Source organism: Betta splendens, chromosome 10, assembly GCF_900634795.4.
Source record: "Betta splendens chromosome 10, fBetSpl5.4, whole genome shotgun sequence".
Lineage (NCBI taxonomy): Eukaryota > Metazoa > Chordata > Actinopteri > Anabantiformes > Osphronemidae > Betta > Betta splendens.
The window spans coordinates 85,701-107,959 of record NC_040890.2 but is presented as its reverse complement, the minus strand read 5'-3'; the positions used below and the strand labels follow the sequence as shown (position 1 = coordinate 107,959).

At 39.6% G+C, this 22,259-nt stretch overlaps 1 protein-coding gene across 2 annotated transcripts in view; it reads right to left on the bottom strand.

The window, feature by feature from the left end:
- uvssa (UV-stimulated scaffold protein A) overlaps window positions 1–21,267 on the bottom strand; it is a 46,613-nt gene extending 25,346 nt beyond the window's left edge. For both annotated transcript variants that reach the window (XM_029164924.3, XM_055512582.1), the window contains exons 1-9: window positions 21,099–21,267; window positions 20,787–20,898; window positions 20,392–20,545; window positions 20,032–20,208; window positions 19,813–19,933; window positions 19,187–19,687; window positions 18,536–18,645; window positions 18,156–18,284; window positions 9,275–9,416 (exon numbers count right to left, since the gene is read on the bottom strand). In XM_029164924.3, the coding sequence (XP_029020757.1) occupies window positions 9,275–9,416; window positions 18,156–18,284; window positions 18,536–18,645; window positions 19,187–19,687; window positions 19,813–19,933; window positions 20,032–20,208; window positions 20,392–20,545; window positions 20,787–20,896 (1,444 nt within the window). In that variant the 5' untranslated portion in view covers window positions 20,897–20,898; window positions 21,099–21,267. The remainder of the gene's footprint in view (window positions 1–9,274; window positions 9,417–18,155; window positions 18,285–18,535; window positions 18,646–19,186; window positions 19,688–19,812; window positions 19,934–20,031; window positions 20,209–20,391; window positions 20,546–20,786; window positions 20,899–21,098) is intronic.
- Window positions 21,268–22,259: the final 992 nt, after the last annotated feature.

Genomic DNA, 22,259 nt, shown 5'->3' with positions numbered 1-22,259 from the left:
TTCACTAATTCAGAGACTTCTGCATATGTTGTTAATGTATAATATAAATAATTTAGATCCCAAAACTGAACCCTGTGACACTCCACATACTGTACAATGTCTAACTCACATTCCTTTGATTGTGTCAAATGCCTTTTCTAGGTCAATAAATATTCCTATCATGTATTTCTTCTCATTCATAGCATTTGTAATGTCCTCCATCAGGACACTAATGGCCAATGATGTTGATCGGTTCAATCTAAAACCATATTGGCAATCAATCAGAAAGGATTTTATATCTGTCAATAAATGAAACTAATCCATTCCATCCAGTAAAGAGGATTTTAAAACTGTGATAACAGAAACCGGTGTGTAATTTGTGAAGTTGTGCTTATCACCCAATTTATACAGTGGGATAACCTTTGCTGCTGCAAAAACAGCGCTATTAAAAAATAAAGATATGTATTAGTGCTTTTATTTTATAAGGTTTAGAGGAGGTGTGTGTGATATAATTGCTAAACTGTAAAATAGTGGCATTAACTAGTCTCAGTTAATCATTCAAAAGCAGAAATGTTACTATTAAAGCTAAAGATTTGAATTGGTGCTTTTATTTTGAATGTTTTTGGTTAAGGTGTGTGTGCTTAAGACCTAAGCTTTAAAATAGTCTCATTAACTAGTCACAATACGCACTGAAAAACAAGAACAATGCTATTAAAGCTGAAGATATAAATTGGTGCTTTTATTTTAAAATGATTTAGTGAAAATGTGTGTGCTAAATTACTAAAAAAAAGTGTAATGAACTCATCAGTAATATGCACAAAGCTGCTGTCGACACTGAGCATCAGGAGTTTGACCTTTTAGTCAAACCGTTACTGTCACTGATCTACTGCAGCTGTGCGGTTCTCCAAAGAAGTGAAACTCCACAGCTCAGTTCAATCAGTTGTAGTAAAGCTGACTTGCACCCATGTTTAACCATAATTGCCTTCATAAAATTAAGTTATTTTTATGATAGCTAAGGCGTCAATGAGCAACTGGTGTGAGTTTTATGTTTGAGGAGGGAAAATTGCCACAGTCGCAATTTCAAAATGTCAGTCCTTGTGTGTTTCTTGAAAGAAATAAGTAACACATTTTCACTATAGTCTATGGGGGGAATTCTGCCTCCAAAGCACTACAGCGTAACTGAGGTCCGACTGTTCATTTCTACCTGTAACACACATATATAACACCAGACCTATTTTACTTTTTAGTTTTTACTATTAAGTATCTGTTGTGTGCTCAAACGTGGGGAGTGTGAAGGGCAACAACTTGTTGATGGCTTAGTTATTTTATGTTCACTGCAAAGTTATAATTGTTCTGTGTGGTTTAAAACAGGCAGCGCCACAGCAGCAACCCGTTCTTGTTTTCATTCTCCTCAGCTTTTTCGTGTCTTTAAATCGTGTCTCTTAAAAATATATACACACCCACCGCTCTAACATCTGATACAACATATTGATTTCACATAATACCATGATTATGCATCGTGGTTTAATTAATATAATTTGAATGCGCATGGCCAAGTAAAGACGTAGAGCGCAGTCCATCTGCGACTACAGCCGCTTATTTAGGTTTTAAACTTCCACAACTTGTTAATGAAGGTTTTCCAATAGTCGTAGATTTTACGTAAATAACCGTAATAATCATAGGAATTTGTTTTACAGCAGTTGTCGATCGTAATTTTGACAGGACGCCAGAACTCAAGCAGATCTACAGCTACACATTACACATTGCAGCAACATGTTTGTTCCTACGTGTTTACTCTGTGTCTGCAGAACTGCAGTTTGACTTGTTTTGACTGTGCGTGTCATTGTAAATGAGTGGCTGAGATCACTTATTCGACCCGTGTACGTTTCAACACTTTCATTTCCCATCCGTCCATCCAGCCACTTTCACCGGCGTTTTTGTTTCTTTCGATGAGCGGCAAACGGATTTTAATCATAGCACGGCCTTACAAACCAATAAAACAGGCAAAAATATTTGTTTTTTACAAAAAGACACGGAATTGGAGTTAATGTTTTTATTGTTTAGAGACAAACGGAAAACACAAAAAGTCGTTCTCTTGTTACCTCTGCTTATAATTTGGTGGAGACATCAAACTCTTACACAAACACGTGACATGTTTCGGAGTCATGTGTCCAGACGGAGAGTGACCAATACACAAAAGTATGGATGTGCAAATGCAGGCTACGAGAGAAACGGGGGAGTGGTGCACTAGATGTAGTGAGAATTTGTTTTGACTGTGCGTGTCATTGTAACTGAGTGGCTGAGATCACTTATTCGACCCGTGTACGTTTCAACATTTTCATTTCCCATCTGTCCATCCAGCCACTTTCACCGGTGTTTTCGTTTCTCTTGCTATGGGCGGCAAACAGATTTGAATAAAAGCACCGCCTTACAAACCAATAAACCGAGCAAAAATATTTTTAACAAAAACACACGGAATTGGATTTAAAACTGTTTTTTCGTTTAGAGAAAAACGAAAAACAAAAAACTCTGCTTTTAATTTTGAATCGAAGCTAATCCGTGGACGGGTCGCGGGGCAGCAGTCTTAGCAGAGAGCTCCAGACTGCCGCTCGAATGAAACACGAGATCGAATGATATGTGATGTGTTTCGTACTCAGATGACTTGGATCTGAGTTCGATCAAGCTTTTGTTTGTCTCATGTTTGCTCAGAGGCGCAAAGGCAAACTTCTCATCCCTCCCCTCCCCCGTAGAGGCGCATAGAAATGCTAATGTGTTGCTACTACTCGATCAGCAGGTGAGAAATACTTCAGCTCCGGGACAAAGCTCCGTGGGAGACTGGGCAGCATCGGGCGGCGTGATCAGCTGCAGGTCTAAGACTCAGTAATGCAGCAAGTAGTTTGTTCTACATGTTTACTGCAAAAAAACGTATGTATTTATCGTAGCTTTCTGGTCTAATTTATTTGTAGCACTTCGACATTCGTTTAAAATATGCAGTGTATTTTAAAATGAAAATACTATTATTATTATTATTGATTACCTTTATTGTAAACACAGTATTAATTAGACAATTTGGACTGGTGCAGATTTGCGCTTCTTCCATAATAATCATGGATAATCAACGAAGAAACTGCAGTTCTTAGATGTTATTCAGGGATGGTTTGATAAAGATTCAGTGTGTTTTTCAACTGAACTGTCAGCCAAGGTTGTGCATTATCAAAAGAATGCGCCTGTCAGCGGGGAAGACATTAACTCTATTCAGTTGCTCTTCAGTCGCTGCTGCCGTCTGCTCCCCAGTTCACACACCTTAACACTAGGACTACTGGGTTTTCTAAATATACCAGTTCCTACTACAAGGTGTTCCTACTAAGTTAACCAGCTGTTTATTTCGTCATTCCCTCTTTCATGTCCGTCTGTTAAATGACAGTGGGCGTGGCCATCCACGTCCCAGAGCAGGGACACTGGGGGAAAGGGGAAACACGCATCAATATGCAGAACAACGTCCGAACCAATGAATACGTTTCCAGATTGACCGGTGATGCCGCATGGGTTGCTCTCAGTTAAACCCCTTAGCCCCGACTGTTATGTCTTCTTTGGATTAAAAAACAAATGTTGAATGTTCTCAAATAATATAATATTGCCGTGCCAGTGTTTTTTTCATTGAAAACGTGGGTGTTACTGGTGGCAGACCTCTGGTCTAGATCATCCTTATTCACTTTTTTAAATTGTAGTAGTGTAACCTTAGTTAGTATTCCTTTTTATTTTTTAAGTTTATGTTTGGGAAACGTGGCATTTCAGCTACTGTGATTTTATTTGTAATTAACATTAGTTCCTACCTGCCCTTGTTGACGGGGGGACAGGAAAAAGGTGACGCACGTTGGGTGAGAGTGGCGTAAAGAAAAAAGTGTACATGTGCCGTACTGTCTTGCCGTGTGGTGCATTAAAGAAGAATACCACATAAAGAAAATTGTAGCCCGTACCAACAGGGTTACAGTAGCTTGTCTGCCACAAATCGAACGCTGCACGCGGGAGGGCGCACTGTTCATCTTATTTTCCGTTTTAAACTGCCATAATTTGCCATAACTTACTTACGTTCATAACTATACTAAATACTATAACGCGACCAGCGATTCATGGTCTTGGCGATCCATGCACTAAGTAATACAACGTTGTCATCTCGTGATCACATGATGATGAGACGCTGTTTTTCCAATAATTGAAATTAAAAAACTGCTTCCACTCAGACTCGAACCCCGGACAAAAGGTTTTATGCCATGCGTCTTAACCACTAGGCCATCCAAGACCTGATCATTGCTTGTTCTACAAGAGGCTTTATGACGTAAGCAACTACGATGTTTTAGGACCAAAAGTGGGAGTCAATCGCCACCTACAGGCCAAAAGGACGTAACACACTCTCCCGCAGTGCAAACCGGGCACTGACGCGGCAGATTTGAATCCCAAACACGGTGGGGGTAGACACTTTTACTGGCTGCCTCTGTAGACTAAAGTATACATGTACATGTATGTAGGTCTGAGGGCTTAACCAGGCACGTCATTAGAAAGAAGACACGTATGACTACAACTGAGTTAAAGTATCTTCATTCAAAACTGTGGCTGTAGTGACGAGTTAAAGAGAAAAGTTCTGTCTTAAAAAAAGTGCCCTCACACTCTGGCTCAAGCAATACGCACTAATGGAAAAGCTGAGAATTCAGCAAAAACCACCCTATATTTAAAACTGATATAACTATATATGACACTATTAGATTATTAAGATTGTAAAAAGCTGAACGAGAGATTAATAGTTAAATAGTTGAAGATTGTTTTGTAGTTTAAACTGTAGCTAAAAGTATGCTAAAGTAGTTAGAGGTGAAAGAAGACCAAGCTGAAGAGTATTTGAAAATAGTTTTACATTCAGCTGATCACGACGCAATCACCGCGACGCACACCTGTACCGGACCGGACCGCAACAGCGCTAGCACGCAACGCCGGATCTTCCCACCAGGATTGCACAGTAAGGCAGAGGCATTCTTAAGTCTGAGCAGAGTAGAACTCTTAGGGGATCAGTAATTGTTTTTTTTGTTGTGTTGTTTTCTTTTCCTGAACACGCGATCTGACCACTGTGCATTTCCGCGATCACGTGACTGTAACGCTGTTATAGATCTGCGTGAATCTAAGAGGTGCACATTGAAATGTTGTAACTTGTGTTTGTGCTAGCTTAAGTGCTCACGCTAGTCCCACTTCACACTCCAGACACGCGCGCTCCATTCAAAGGGCTCACCGGCACATGCGCGCAGCTGTGCCACCTCACCACGCCCCTAAAGGGGGGCGCACTCCTCCTCCTCCTTTTTCTTCCACTCCCTCTCTCTCTCTTACACACACACACACACACACACACACACACACACACACACACACACACACACACACACACACACACACACACACACACACACACACACACACACACACACACACACACACACACACACACACACACACACCTTTTTCCTCAGGTAATACGCATACACATACAGTACTTCCAGACGAACACACCATAAGATTAAGTTGTGAGTTGCGGAGTTATTCAAGATAGTGTTGACACTAGAGTTAATATTAATTGTTTAATAAAGCATTCATAATTTAATTGGTCGTTGTCTGTGTAATGGAAAAATTTTACCTTAGTGCTGTTTCTTATCCAACACACTCGTCATGTGCTGGTTAGGTGCAATACTGAACATTCTTACACAAACAAATAATCTCTTGTGCCCTGACGTACATCAAGTCTAAACATCTGATGTTCCATTTGACTGACTAATAATTTATGATATATGTTTGACCCAAGGCTGTTAAAGCGAATGCATCTTGTCTTGGAAGCTCGGTGTTCCTTCCTTTGGATAACAAGACATGACGATGCAGAAGTGAGAAAGCAAACATTCTCACTCACAGCGAGATAAGGTGGCGCAAACAATTCCATGGCTGCAGAGAGACATTCCACCAGAGCCAGAGAAAGGGGTTAAAAGGCAGAAGCAACTTGAGGATCGTGGGCTCTTTGCATCACACCTTCGTGGTGTGTGCACTGATCTCCCCAGCTGGTTTTTGGTTTGTTGATGTGCACGATCAACATCCATGCTTTTTATTTGCTTTCCCCATTATTTTTATTTTCTTTATTATTTCAATAAATCACACAAAAGGACAACTCTCTCTCATCTACTTCTTTATGGAAAATTTCCACCACAGTCTGTGATTATTTGTATATGGTTTTACAGCACTGGTGAATTGAGTCGGCTATGGTACGGAGTTCATCCTTCAACCAACTTAAATACAATTGAGACTGTATTGGCTATTCCAAATTGGTTATTGTTCCCTGGTAACAGGGTGGTGCCCCGTAAATTAAGTAATTGTTAATTCAATTAATAATTATTAAATTAATAATATTAAGTGTTTCACTTACCAAACTATAGACATTTGTCATATAGTTATATATATTTAAGCTAATAACCAAGATTTGTGAATCTAAATTATAAACATAATTGGTATCTCCAATCAGGAGCTATAAATCCAATTATTATAATTTGTGCTCCTCGCATATCCCCAACAAGCTAGTAAAGCTTTCCTGCTGATTTTCCAACTCTCCCTGTCCCAGCTAATACTAATTACCTGGACCAGGTGTGCTAAGTCAATGAACAGCTACAGTAACTTACAGACAGGATCAGGTGATCATCAGAGAGAGCTGGAAAACCAGCAAGATAGTGGCCCTGGAAGACAGGGATTGTGGTTTGGTTACTCTCAGCCTTCCTGCTATTGTTCCAGAGAAACAGAAAGTAGTCAGTCTGGCCTCCCACTATTGGAGGTCATAAACTGAGTTAGATGCAACATGAACTCTTGTTCCAACGCTGGATAGAGTGAGGTGTGGAGAAGGTTGCGAATAGTCACAAACTAGACAAAATCGGAAGCTAATGTTCTTTGGCCTGTAAGGTGAATAGCAGCGACAACGTACACAAGTCGTCTGTAAACTATGTTATAACTGTATGAATAGTAAACCAAAAATGTTATTCACATTTACACAAAGCTACAGCTCAAAATGTAAGCTGAAGTAAATAAGACACAAAGGACAGTACGTGAGATGAATGACGTCGATGCACAACTATGACAGGACAGAGTAACGGAGCGGCTAAGTTCTATAAACTTAAAAAAAAAAAATTGAAAAATATATAAAATTTAAACTTTTTCTCCATAAAATCTGACTATGATGCCTGTGGGAGGGGGGGTTAAGGGGGTTCAAACCACAAAATGCCTGAGGTTTGTCTGGATGTTGGGGATGTTTAGATGCACCAATCACTTGGAGCAAACGGGTATAATTGTGTGTGTGGATCTAGGGACAAAGAGAGGGGGTTAGTGGTTGTAAAAAACAAAGCAAAAAAGGGGGGGGGGGGGGGGGGGGGTTGAGGAAAAGACAGAGAGAAAAAGTGAGAGAGCAAAGGGAGAAAGACTTATTGATTTTCCTGGGTTAAGCAGGGCCTGTAATTAAAATGTTAATTTGTGAAAGAGAGAGATAGTGTTCTGACAGCAGAGAGAAGGATATAGCACTGATAATCAGAATGACAGAAGCAGACAGAGGAAAGAAGAGAAAGAGGCAAAGAAATCCAGCTTATATGCTTGGACTAAGTTCAGAAAAATGTCTTTTGCTCTGAACCTCTACTGGTAGAAATGTTGTCTAAAGGTTGCCTAAATGTTAACACTGTTCTGTTGCCCCAAATAGATTAACATTAGTTCTCAACAAACGCACCTTTTACTATTGTTTTAGTTATCAATTACAGGGCCCAAATCCTTTAGCTAGTGGTTTGGCTTCGGACTCAGAGGGGTGTTGCACTTCTGGAAGGTGGATGTCACTGCTATGCTGTTCCAGAAATCAGCAGAAGTCTCCCAAAGTATTGTTTTAGGTTCATCAGAGCATACAACACCCTGAACATGGACACACCAGCATAAACAGGTAGAAAAGTCAAATGTTAACTTGTAGCAAAAAACAGAACCAATTGCCTCCGTTTATGTTTCCATGAATGGCAGACTGGTGTGCATGCCTATGTGCGTGGGTGGTAAAATCTAGGTGCAGGGCTAATAGGGACTCATTAAAGAGGTTGCATTGTTTATTTGGTATGGGCCTGTAGATCATTACCTAGCCCACTAATCACCCTGACACACACACACACACACACACACACACACACACACACACACACACACACACACACACACACACACACACACACACACACACACACACACACACACACACACACACACACACAGTGATGGTTCCACGCTGTTGTGTACAATCTAATTAGAAGTAAGAGGGGAGAGGGAAGGATGCACAGGTAAAAGAGACTATTTCCAATGACCAAGAACACTAGTTGGGATACTGAACAGGGGTCAAAGGCCACGACACATCAACATGGCTGACCCAGCAATAACAGCAGCAGTGTCAAAAACATGTTGTGTTACTGTGTCAATAGACAAACACATGAATCCTGACACATGTCCACATATAAATAATAGAGAGAAGTTATAATATGGCTGACGGAGCACTACGATAGGATTTAGTATTTACTGTAAACTTTTATGTGTTTGTTGAGGATCTCAATAGTGGCATTCAAATTCCACTTTCTGTTTGAAAACATGTCATGTAGCTGACAGAGCAATATGACGAGAAGTCAGTCGGTTAATGACATGAACATTTGACCTCTCACCTCCTTCGCTGCCTAGAGGCATGATCCAATATAGCTATAGTGCAAATAGGAACAATAATGTAATGGCTGTTCATAGGTAGTCAGTAATGACTATTATATGAAAAGTGATGGATGTGGATGTGTGAAGTGAAAAAAACAAGTAAACAGTATACAGTGAACATGTTTAATAGAAATTTAACTGGCTGAGCTATCAGGTGGCCGAGATCTCTTATCTTCTTAGATAAGAAGATAAGAGATAAGAACACGCCCAAAATAATAATATCGTGTATGTAGCTTATTCCATTGCCACCAAAAAAGAAGCAGTTATTGGATGTTTGGGAACTCTGTTCATAACTCACTTCACTGTTCGTTCTGACTTATCATGTTTTAATCACGGTATAAATAAAACACACTAGTGAAGCACCTGCAACTACCAGATGCCTAATGCTGCTTCTTTAAAGTCTGTGTATGCAGAGCTTAACAGATTAGGGCTGCAGAAACTCTCCTTTTGTAGCTTGACCTAAGTATTTATGAAAATGCTGGAGGTGAGCATGTAGGTGTCTAATAGGACTCACCATACTCCGCTCGTAGATGCTCTGGAACGTGCGGCTCATATCCCTCCTTCTCTGGAACCTCATCAAAATCACTGTCGTCCTCGTCATCATCATCATCATCCTCATCATCATAATCTTCCCGTTTTTGCAAAGAGGCCTTCATCTGAGGAAGTTAAAGTGGGGTTGAGTATGACAACGTAACATACAGTGGTGGTGCATCTTTCTGCTCACATAACTTATCTTAACTTGTAGTTTCTGCGATCTTTTGTGACACTACACATCTCAAGGCACACAACACATTACATAACACAAACCTACAGCTATAACAGAAACCCAATAAATGCCACTTAAGCAGTAGACCACGTTTGAGAGAAAAAAATTCCTAAGACTAAAGAAACCTCCTGCAGTTTCCAGGAAGTGAACGACTGACTATGGTGGTTTGTGCTCAGCTGCTTTGACAGTTGATTAATGTCAATGTCAAATTCAAATTTTAAAAATATTCATAATTTACACAAAAATAAACTTTTTTTTTTTTACTACCTGATGGTCCTAGATGGTGCAAATACCCTGAATATACACTGTTTTGGAATTTGATACACGTTTGTTACAAAAAATTAACTGAGGATTCCTGACAAAAAGAAATACTTGATTGCTGTAATGTGTACATGCAACTGTTTCACTGTCTATAGCATGAGCCTCACCAACAGAAATACAAACAAATGCTCACATGCCCAAACAACTGTTAGAGCTGAGCAGAACATCAAGCAAATTATGCACATTTACATGATGAGCAGCTACTGTACATGCAGTTTGCCTTTCATTCTTATAACCGTGTGTGTGTGTGTGTGTGTGTGTGTGTGTGTGTGTGTGTGTGCCTTGCTATCAGCACAGAGCAGAATTTATGGTTTTTAATTTCCTGGTGGGTTGTTAGCCATTGACTGGGCTACAATGCAGAACACCAAGACCAATACACAGGGGGGTCGTTTCTAGAACACAAACGTGTGTGTGTGTGTGTACTGCTACACCTTTAACAGCTGACATCACAGACATACTCCAGCAGCATATAATCACAGTAATTAGCATTATGAGGAGCAGTAAAACCTAATGTTAAACTAACCTCTTATTCCCATACGACTCCTTCTCATTAGTGTGTAATACCTGTGTGTGTGCGTGGTGCTGATAAAGGCCATTAAAGTGTTAGAATTGGTTTATTAGGATGAGCCCCTGGATGATTACACACACACACACACACACACACACACACACACACACACACACACACACACACACACACACACACACACACACACACACACACACACACACACATACACACACACACACACACACACACACACACACACACAAGATGGAGTCAGTTAATCATCTCCTTATCCAGCACACACACGCACACACGCACACTTCATATTGCAATACATATTAGTCAGTTAACTAGCAAGCAAACAATTAAACCCTAATTATTTGTCATTAACACACCAACTAAAGCAGAGGACAAGGTGGGTGGTCCAAATTCTCAATCGCAAAGATTTTTTCATGTAAGTAAGTATTCAGTGCAAGCATTTTAGTCAGTGAGCTGCTGTGAAGGACCAGTAACCTGTCCAGGGTAAACCGCTCCTCTTTTACAACTGAATTACAGCTTAAAGATAGGCTTCAGCATCCACATGACCCTTACAAGGACACTGCCTGAGAAAATGAGTGAGAGTGTATGTGTACCAACAATGTCTTGGGAATAATTATTTTTACATAGTTCAGGTTCTACTTTCTCCTTGTTCGCCTTTATTTAGAGTGTCACTTTCTTCAGTATTGGCTCAAGTCAGTGTCAGGCCTAGTCCAACCCTTTGAGACATGTGCTGCAACTCCGTTGAGGATTCCATTTTCAGATATTGGGGTCTGAGCTTTCAAAAACTATACAGACAATTTTATCAGTATAGAAATCCAATGCACTAAATGCCAGAGGAGGAACCTGAATCTGAAACCTGGTTGGAGCATTAAAGAGAGGTTCATGCTGAATCCATTAAAAAACATTTAGTGCCATTTGTATCATGTTTGATACACAAGTCTCTATGTTGAATAGTTTAATAAATGAGAACTCCAAGAATTAGAATTTTCTTGCAATTCCCCAACTCACTCCCTTTAATCCTAGACAGACGTTTCACACTGGATACGAGCGGCAAGATGCTGGCACCAGATTTTATTTACTTTCTAAAAGAAAAGCAGAGAAAATTATGTTTAACAGAACAGCAAGATTTGCGCAAGTTTTTCCATTACTCTATTGGAAGCTGGGCTTATTCATCCTTGGAGAACAACAAATTCACACACGACACGTGTGTGCGCTAAACGTCTGTGCAGGTCTACTTTAATCCAAGCTGGTTTATTCTGCTCTGATCAATGACCTAAGACTAAGAAGAGATCACACAGCCAGAGGAAAATCCTGCCCCAACGTCACCCCTTCCCCCCTTCTTTCCCCCTCTTTGTCTCTAATTCACCTTAATTTAATTCTGATAGCATCAAGTGCTGTCGGCTGGCCTGGCAGAGTTGTAATTCTCACAGGAGAATTAGCTTTCTTCCAGAAACATTTTGCTGACAGGGAGCTTGCTTAAAATATAGGCTACATAACCTGCATGGCATGAGGGGACTGCTTTGCATTTTAACAGAGCTTTGGCTTATTCTTGTGGCTACACATGAAGAGCATTTACAGAGAATTCACACAACAATACAGAGGTGCCCAGAATGAAAGATAAAAACTGCTCCTCTAACGGAAACTCAAAATTTACTAGACAAATTAGAGGTTTTTTTTTTTTTTGCAAAGCTAGGCCATGTATCACTCCAACAGTATAGAGAAAAAAAACAGAGAATTTTACCATTAAAACAGACAGTGGATAGTTAAAAGAGAAAAGAAAGTTAAAAATGGTAAAATGATAGTAATGTATACAGTAAAAAAAATTAACTATTGAAAGCTACAGGAGAAATAAGAACAAAAGAAGTGTTTGCTTAGTCAGAGCTGTGTATTACAGCTTCACTGATCATTCATCACTAACTAGAACTATAATGAACTATAATCATTAAAAACTAAATAATGTGACATAATGACGTCAGGCATTACATTGAAGGCAGTTGTTTATTGACAAACCACATGTGCTGTTCTGCTAAATACACAAGAAATTATGTTTGGATGTACGCATACTTTTGGTCATATAATCTACATCCAGCATGCCAGTGCAGGATAAGACATTAAAGGATGTTGCACTTTCCACAGGTGTCTTGCTTATTCACTCTCTTCCTTCCTTTCCTTAAGTAAGACTCTTATCCTTTATAAAAATAATGTGAGCGCACCGCCTTGGACAACTGCTCCCATGACTTCATTTGTCTCTTGGCAAGTTTGATGGCACTGCGTTTAAAAACCCATTCAATCTTATAAACTAAAAATTAAATGTAGTCGACTGTGATGGGCACTCAGTGCATCTGCTATTTATATGCTAATGTACACTCAGCCTGCCAAGGTCTGGCAAATTATTACTGCACAGCTATAAGTCAGGTGTATGGTAGAGTGGGGGGGGGGGGTGTCAGGTTACCCATCACACCCTCACTGAGAGCAGGACAAGAGGCGTGAGGGGAAGAAGAGAAAAAAGAAATGAGAATGCAAGGAGGTAAAAAGCCCTTAGAAATGCCTCCATTATCTCCACTGGCAATTTAATATAGCTCTACACCTGCCTACACACCAGGACACTAATGTATTACACTCTACATTTGAAACTAAGGTAGAAAAGGTTTTTTGGGAATATCAGGTGTATTACTACACTAAGCACATTCCTTAGCAGTGAGCAAGACAAACAATTAGCTTAAATTTGTATATACACTATGAATGTAGCCAAACACAATCTAATAATAAACAGGGTCTGGATGCCTGTTTGGGCTCTCACAAATGAGTGAAGTTAGGGTGTAAATGAAAACTGTAGACTATATCCGGCGCATTAAACTCTAATCTATAATTCTGGAGGAACCATCTGAGGGATATTTTGAACACAACTTTTTTCTGTGGGACTGCATATTCCACCGAAAGTGTCTGAGAAGCCAGAGGTTTGTGGTTGTCCTCAGTTGTCCTTTAGTCTCTACGATTGTTTATTTGGTTTGGAGGCTAAATTCAATTCAATGCACATACTGTAAAGACAAGGGGATTAGTAAACAAGTAGAAGTGCCAGTAAAATGTAATACCTAAATATGAAAAGACATATTTATAACTCTCAACACCCACTGTTAAGATGTTAAACATATCCTACTAACAGTTGTTATGATGAAGGACAGAGATGCAGCAGGAGGACGGGTCATTGTTTGTGCATCATACAAAGAATGACTCTCGTCTAAATGTCATTACCTAACAACTCAACAATTATGACCCCATATGGCAGCTTCTGGACACTTTACTAGATTATTATTACACTTGTGCCTTTTTGTTCTTCACCTCATCTCCTAAAAACTAATGACAGTACTTTTATGTAGTTATGCTGCTCTCTACTGGAGATGAAAAAAGCATGGAAAAGGTCATGTCCTGACTTGAACGGGGGCTAAATATTAGAACAATTGTTACTAAAATCATGAAAAAAAGAAATGTGAATTTTTTGGGTGTTGACTGGTTTCTACTCAGGCATTAAAAATCGTCCATACCAGCCAACATCTCTATTACCTCTCTGCAGTCCGATTCATTACTATTTCGAAAAAAGATCCCATGGGATCACAAACTAATGAGAAAAAAAGATGTCCACTCCCCCTCTCCATAGCGTCTTCTCCACTGCTTTATCCCATTATACTCCTCTACTTCCAATCCCCCTGCAACACACATGCGCGGACACAGCCCTTGTCTCTGGGGAGCAGTCAGTTTATATGATGTATAAGGTGACATCTTTATTCCGCTAACCTAGCTTGGCAGGTCTATTAGCCAGCTCAGAGCTTCACAGACCCTTCCCTGTCAACAAGCTTATTCTCAACTGTCTAATTCACTATAGCCTCCTAGTTGATCTCAATCTGTGATCAAAACAGTCACTTTTCTACATTTATGCCTACTGCCATAGTGCAATTACACTGCGCTATTCTTCGTAAAGCTGGGGATCCCTGGAAGATCTGTGATGACACAGATGATTGTGATGTTCTAAAAGGCGTGACCATTTAAAATCCCTTGGGTCTTTGTGCTACTCATTACCCCTCTTTAGCCCTATGGCGGGTGATATCTAAATGCTACAAAAGTCTCAAAGACAACTAGCAACTGAACCAAAACAACACACCACGACAGGCCCAGTGGATCCATCAATTCCACTGGGTTGATGGTTCTTGCGGTTCTTTCCATTGTTTACATAGTCAAGGCTGCACAAAGCAATAAAAATAAAAGAACTAACTGCAATGGACAATAACTGTTCTGTCACCATACTTTGTCTTCATCTGGGCTCAAAGAAACAGCCATAAGCCAATCAACACATCCATTTTGAGGGTAGTCTGTATCCGTCAGTCAATAAGAACAAACACAAGAAGTAGGACCTGAGGTACAATATGCACCAAAAACACTCTTGCTTGCATTCATCGTTTCCATTTATCATCCTATTCAGTACGTCATCGAGACATGTCTGAGCCTGGCAGACTCAGACATGTGCACATGGTCCCTAGTACAATTATCACAATAATTCAGTCAATGAAAACAGTTATGGGCATTACACTGAAACGATACCGGGAAAAATTTCGGTGCACATCAGGAGTGATAGCACACCTGTGCTAATTGGATGTAGCTGGCTTGGTCCATGTGGCTATTAGAGCGCCGCCTCTGTGGAGGTATCATTTGTTCTCAACCTGTCACACATGATATATGGAGGGCAAGAGTCTCTCTCAAGATCTTCACAACAAAACTGTTTAGTCACACAGGACAACCACAGGTCATTCATTACCTGATTTGTCAACTCCTAAATGTTGCCATAAGCTGCTTTGTTGCCAGTGAACGAAACCATCAACTGACCATGCACAGGAGCCCCTCACAAGATTTATAAGCAGGCACTATAAAGGAAAAAAAGAACAAGTAATCCAAATGACAGCCCTTTCCAACTAACCCCAACAAGCCTTAAATCTCTTTTAATGTAAAGAATAGCTTTTCTAAGGACCCTTTGATTTCGCTATTATCACTCATTAATTAATAATCTCTCAATGTATCTCAATTGATAAAAATATAACAAATGATTTTGCTGAAGTCTATTAAAAACAGTACCAACAGGAAACAAGAGCAGGAAAAAATATATGTTGGATAGAAAGAGAAGAGACAAAGACATTCAGAAAATTAATGTACAAATGAAAATGGGGGTAATATTAAAGAAGAGAAAAAGAAGGATAGTCGCCTTTGTTTATCTCCAACAAGAAACAGGCGGCCACATCCATTGTGTTGTGATAAGATGGGTTATCAGCAGTAAACAAGGCCTGGGCCTGTATGAATGAAGCCAGAAGTGACTGAATACACTCTTAAAAAACAGATATGTTCAAATAAGTCTGCATGTCTTGTCCTTACCTTGGCACAAGTACTAGTTCAGTTAGTGGCACTTGACATGGATAACTATCATCACAGCTCACACAGAAAACCTCCATCAAACACATGCACCTATAAAAAAGGTGGCGGGAGCAAACAGAAGCTAAACAATAAGATATAATCTTTTACACACTTTGTATATGTTGAGTTATAGACTCACTAGCCACTTCATTAGGCCAACCTTCACATTAATGCAAACTATTACAGCACATTGTTCTTGCAGTTACAATGTTACAGATCAGGTTGGAACACTTTAAAGCAGTGTCAGTGCGGGTGGGAGGTTGTTGTGATTCACTCTCAGTGGTGCCTTAATAGATAAGTAGATGAAGCTGTCAGAACAGTGGGTTTATTATAGTTGGCACAGAATTTTGACATTGGGCACTAAAGTTGCTGGCAAATCCCTGAATGACCTTCAAGATCTATATAAAGGTCAGGTTATTGAAAAAGGCTGATCCAGGCCATCACCTGTGGGGTGAACTCAAAGAAGGATGCAAATATACTATTTAGTGCTTCGATTTAATTTATTGCTGTTGCTATCAGTCTGGTTAATAATGACTTTGAGGGGACTAAAGCACAAGAACCTCCTCTATAATGAAGTTCTGTACACCTCTAGCAGAGCATGACAATTAATCGACTAGTAGTGGACTAAAGATTTTGGTAAAAGAGCAATAGAAACCCACATTTCTCTATTTGTTCTATCAGAAAACTAAGTAGATGTGCCTCTTGTCGCTATGGTTCAGATCAGCAGGACAGACGTTCTTTGTGTTGCTGTTTTAGATTTATAGTGTACAAGAAGATGTCAACAAAAGAAAGAAGTTCTGTTGATTTCTTCTACCAACCAATAAATTAAAGCTTGTCAAGCAGTAGAGTAGAATTCCTTCTATAATTCAGAAGTAAAACATGAAAACAAAATAGCCTGGTGCTGTTTTTTTCCAATAGTCCTACGTACATGTTCCTCAGCTAAACCCTCCCTTTGTCTTATTCAGCAAACAATCTGCCTCCACTTTGGTCCACTCTGCTTTCTCTAGCTTCCTTCTTATAGAAGTCTATCCTGAGGAGCCCATTGAGAGAGAAACCAATCGTGTGGCGTGTCAGTGGGCCGATAGAGAAGGACCCAGTAATGGAAGGACTTTTAAGGCTAAAAAGGAAAAGCTAATTATGATAAAGGGGCTGTGAGTTGTGTGGTTATCGCAGCCCCTGGGCCTGCTGGTGCAGCAGACTGGTCCCTGGCAGTGATAACCAGGCAGAGCAAAGACGCTTGACACTCTGTCACTGTCACTCTCCTGCTCTGTTCAGCTAAAGATGGATTCACATGCTACAGCATTTATGGTGTTTTCCCTCAAACGCATAAAGCATTTATTGAACCTTTAAACCTGAAACTGCAGCCTGCTGCTTATTCCTCTTGATTTTTTTTTATGTCTGAGCACAAATGAGTTTCTTTCTAACAAGCAAAAAGAACTTTTCAAACAGAATGATTATTCAAAACATTACTGCTCTTGTGAGTTTGAACCAACTCAACAACAGCTGAATGACAATGCCAGGCTAGATACAGAGGCACCCAGACACACGTATCAGGTGTCAAGCCACGGAGCACGTTATTAATATTGGAGTGAATAAATGGGTACATTCTCCACCTTGCTCCCATCTGTATGTCTCTGATGCATTATGGCCATGTGTTGTAATATCATGCCTCACATATGCCTTCATGATTATAATATTTTCCTTCTTACTTTCTATTATACTATTTTCTGGATTCCCAGGGATTCAGTACAATGCCTCACATAACATAAATACAGCAGTAATTTAACCTTCAAGCATCATGTCTGATAAGCATACTATATTGCACACTAATAGCTTATTATTACCATTTGTAAGCATAACTATAATTCCTTTAAGTAGAATTAAATGTAGGCTACCTTGTCATCTTCTAGTTCTTCACATTTAAAAGCCAGTGTGAGTCAGGTCTGACTCACAAGCAATCGAGCAACAAGTGCCATGGCAATGTGACAGAAAAAGTACTGCAGCTGCAGTTCTTTCAATTTGTTCTTTTTCTGCACTTTAACCCATCTCCCTGGGGGAGCAGTGGCCAACTGGACGTAGTACTGAAAAGAAAATGTTGGTATCCCAACTCTGAAACGTTACAGAATGCTACCATCTAGTGGCAAAATCATTTAAACAACAACTGAATAACTAGCCTTTCATATGAACAAAGCTACTACACAAGCGTTAGTGGTAAAATGTTATTTGTACAATACCTTGACCGATGTCTCTGAACTACTGATTGCTAAGCTATTATGATTAAAACATGATTTAATGAAGGGAACTCACCACTTTGCGAACTCTCGTCTTATAATCAATGTGAAGCTCTCTGTGTTTCTGTAGAGCTGCTTCTAGTGACTTCTTTAGATCCAGTGCTCTTCTTAGCAGCTGCTGCTCAGCACCTGCCTTAATAAAGATCTAAACACACATCAACACAGATGTTATCCAAATAACACATCCTCAACAAACAAAGCAGCATTAGTTTTTGATCTTCACATAAGACTTGTTCTCCTGCAGTAAGTCTCTGTCTACATAATCTACTACACTGAATTAGCAGCAAAAGAAAATGAAGAGACGTATCAGAAGATCAAACCTGACCAACTGTTGCAATCCTTGTGCTTTAATTGTTGTAAAGTAGTACATGTTTGCAAATGAAACGTTGTACTAACCTGAACCCAGCCCTGCACAGCTGGCAGGTGTTTGTATGTTATCAGTCTATGGATGTCTATGACAGTGGAAATGACTGCCTCATTATCTTCCGTCTCCTTCACATGAAAACCTGATGATTAAAAGATAAAGAGAACTTTTTATTCCTAATCTAGAGTATGGTACAGTATATGTGAATCAGGAAACATTACCTGCCCTGAGTCTTATTGATGCTGATTTAACAGCACGATGCATTACAGTAAGCTGCTCAGTCACACATTCATTCACACTGCGCTGATGCTGTATAGAGTTTAGACATGACATCTAGGAAATTCAATGGATCAGAGACCTACTTATACAAAAAATGGGTAAAATGTAATCATGACGTATAACTACTTTTTAATAACTCCAGAGATAGTTGTTCAAGTTTCTATTTGTTTTTGTTTGTATTGCCCTGGACAGCTATGACTGGAACAAAGTTGTTCCTCTACGGATATATGATGGAGACTGTGTTTGAGCAGAACTAACAAAATGTGTATGCATAGCAGCCAGCCCCCTGTAAAAACTAGTTTAGAGAATATATACAGGTATAAGCACAACTACAGATAATGAAATACAAATGCATTTCAATATTTTAGTAGGGTTCTCTGTGGTTACACATGGGCTGTACCCACCAGGACTGAGATTGAGGTCCAGGCTGTAGGAGTGAGAAATGAGTCCAGAATTCCGAATAAACAAATCTCCATGCAAAGACACATTGTCCTCTTCCTTGTCTTCCTCGCTATTCTTATTCAGAGGATCTTGTCCATTGTTTAACTTCCCTTCCCCCTCCTCCTCTTTCTCATTCCCATCCTTCCTTTTTTCACACACGCCCTCTTCTTCATACAACTCCTGCTTCATTTTTACACTGACGTCCTGAGAGTTATTTTTCTTTAAACAGCTTTTCTTGTCCTCCTGACAGGTTTCTGCCTTCTGTTGTTTCCTTCTTTCTTTTCTGTCATCCTTCACATCTTCGCTATAGCGGGGTTGTTCATCATCTGATGGATATGCATTAGATGCAGTTTGGGTAGAAGGGCTACTATTGATAATTTGGTTAGTGATACCAAAGTCAGGAAGAAGTAGCCTCATACAAGATTCCATCTCTGTCAGCGTTGCCTTAATTTCCTGGTACTTCTCTGAAAGAAAAAAAAATGCTGTTGTATTTTTCTATAAATATGCTATTTGATATAATTAATTGCACACAAATAAGCTCTAAAAACTTGGATGATTCCAGGTCAACTAAAACTTTTGTTGTGTGTACCTTCCATATCTTTGGAGGCTGCCTCCATTCTCCCTTTAAGGATTCTCTCCATTCTTCTCTGTCTCTCCTCCTCCATCCTTCTCTGTGCTATTGTCCTGGATTCAGCATCCTGAAAATCCACCTGACAATATGGAAACCAGGATTGATTGGTAATTCAAGGTGGTGATGAAAAGCTAAAGGTAAGCAAAGCAGGTAAAGTTGTACGGCCATCACTCCTACCTTTTTAACCTGTTTTAGAAAGTGGTAGCCCAACGCCAACTTCTTATATTCTGTCCCATAACACGTCTGCCATGACTGCACTGTTCGAAGGGCCAGTGACCTCAGTTTCTTGGCTATTTCTTTAGGAGGAGGGAGGGGCTGCTCTGAATCAGTCTCTACTGTAAGCTCCAAGAAGTCCTGCAGGAGGACAAGTAGATGGAATGTAGTGAGTACAGAATTTCAGAACTTCAAAAGCACAATTATTATTATTGTTATTATGTTAGGTAAAGATAAAAAACTACGAATAATAATACGACCATGTATACTGGGATGGTAACAATACTGACTATGATTGTGACTAGTCAACCTCCTATTACTTACCTGAAAGTTGTCCAGGAGTAGTGTCCTGAAGTGATGTGACCTGCTGAAGAGTTCACTGGCTATCTGGAAGGCTGATAGTCGTATCTCAGAGTGTTCTTGGTTGAGCTGGGACATTACTGTGTGGTACACATGGTCTATGCAGTCACTCGACATTCTGTAAGGAGGGGAGGACAATGTTTAGCCTCACGGTCTTTTATTATGGTCGGACTGTGACGTTTCAAACTAAATCAATGAGTCTTGTCAATTACTGCTTTGGTGAGTGCACACGTATCTTATGTTATTACTTACACAGAATTCATTTAACTCTTTAATACTGAATAGGTCTCATTGCATGACCTTGGGCTGAGAAAGAGAGAGACACACACATAAGGGGATATTAATAGAGCAACACATACTTGCAGATCTTCTTAAGTTCCTTTATCTTGTCCTGGTTCAGCTCCTGCTGTCCTGACGTTGTTAGATCTTCCACCAGCTCTGACAGACGCTCCCTCTGAGACAACTCCATCACTGTTCATTATGACAATGACACCATCAATATACTACATACACGTACAACTTCAATTAAAATGTATCATATACAAGTAAAACTGAAGCGTTGCTACACTGCAAAATCTTAGCTAGCTAATCTTAGCTAATTTAGCTAGCTAGCATTTAGGAAACAACAATGCTAACAGCTACGTAACATGTTTTTTCAACAAAAGTACTACCTTACAGCCGATATCGTCCGTTAGCGTGACATAAAAATAATTAACAGTTGATTTGACAGTGGTTGTCACCTAAGAAAACTATAATAAAACCGAAAAAACTGTCGGAGGCTGTTTTGCTTTGTTTTAATAGCTTGCTGTGTTTATGGCTTCTCGTTTCCAACATTCACTACCGGCTAGAATTTTCAAAATAAAAGTAATAATATAGAGAACGTGTCTGCAGACATAATGGAGACATGGCTCCTCATAAACAGGAAGTGTCCTCGAAAATCTTTTTTCTCAACAAGACAGAACAAGTATGGCATTAACAACAAATTTCACAGTAATATTAAACAGATGAATAGACCTCACAGCAACAGGATTTATTTACTGTGGGAAGTCTTCACTGTGGGAAGGACAGATTCCGCAGGTCTTTCCTGCTTGCTGCTGTCAGACTTTACAATGAACAATTATAACATGATGCACAGTTTCACCACACTGTCACATACACTACGCAATTACACCAGTCACTTTACCAACTGCAGTCACTTTAGCTCATTGTCATGTGTACATAATGTTGATTATACATGACCTGTGGCGATTACACCCTGTTGTGTATTTATTATTTTCTGTATTATTTGCCTTTTTCGTGCAGTCACAACATTCCAATTTCCTCATCACGGGACAAATAAAGGTTTTCTATTCTATTCTAACCTAAAGGTAAAGAAGAAAAAATTAGATATGAATGACTAAAACAGGAATGTCATTTAAATATTAGGACGTATATATTTTAGATTGTCATAGGATTGTGGTTTTCCCTTTTGGTTACGTATATTTAGGGACCTTAAGAATTTTACAATTTGATTAGATTAAGGATTCTCGTATATATTTTTTTCATTTAAGCCAGACAGAGAATTACATTAGAACATAGTTCATCCTTCTTGTATTCCATCTTACAATCAGAACTGTTGACCATGTCCTACTACAGTCACTCACCCACTGCATCAGTGGTTTATATAGCAACCTGCTCTGCACAATATTTGTGTAAATCTGTGAACAGACATATATATATATGTATATGTATATATGTATATTGTTACCGGTACAAATCTTATACCCATTACTGTGCAATAACCCTGCAATGACCTCATACACACTCCAACTGTACTGTACTGCTTTGTACTG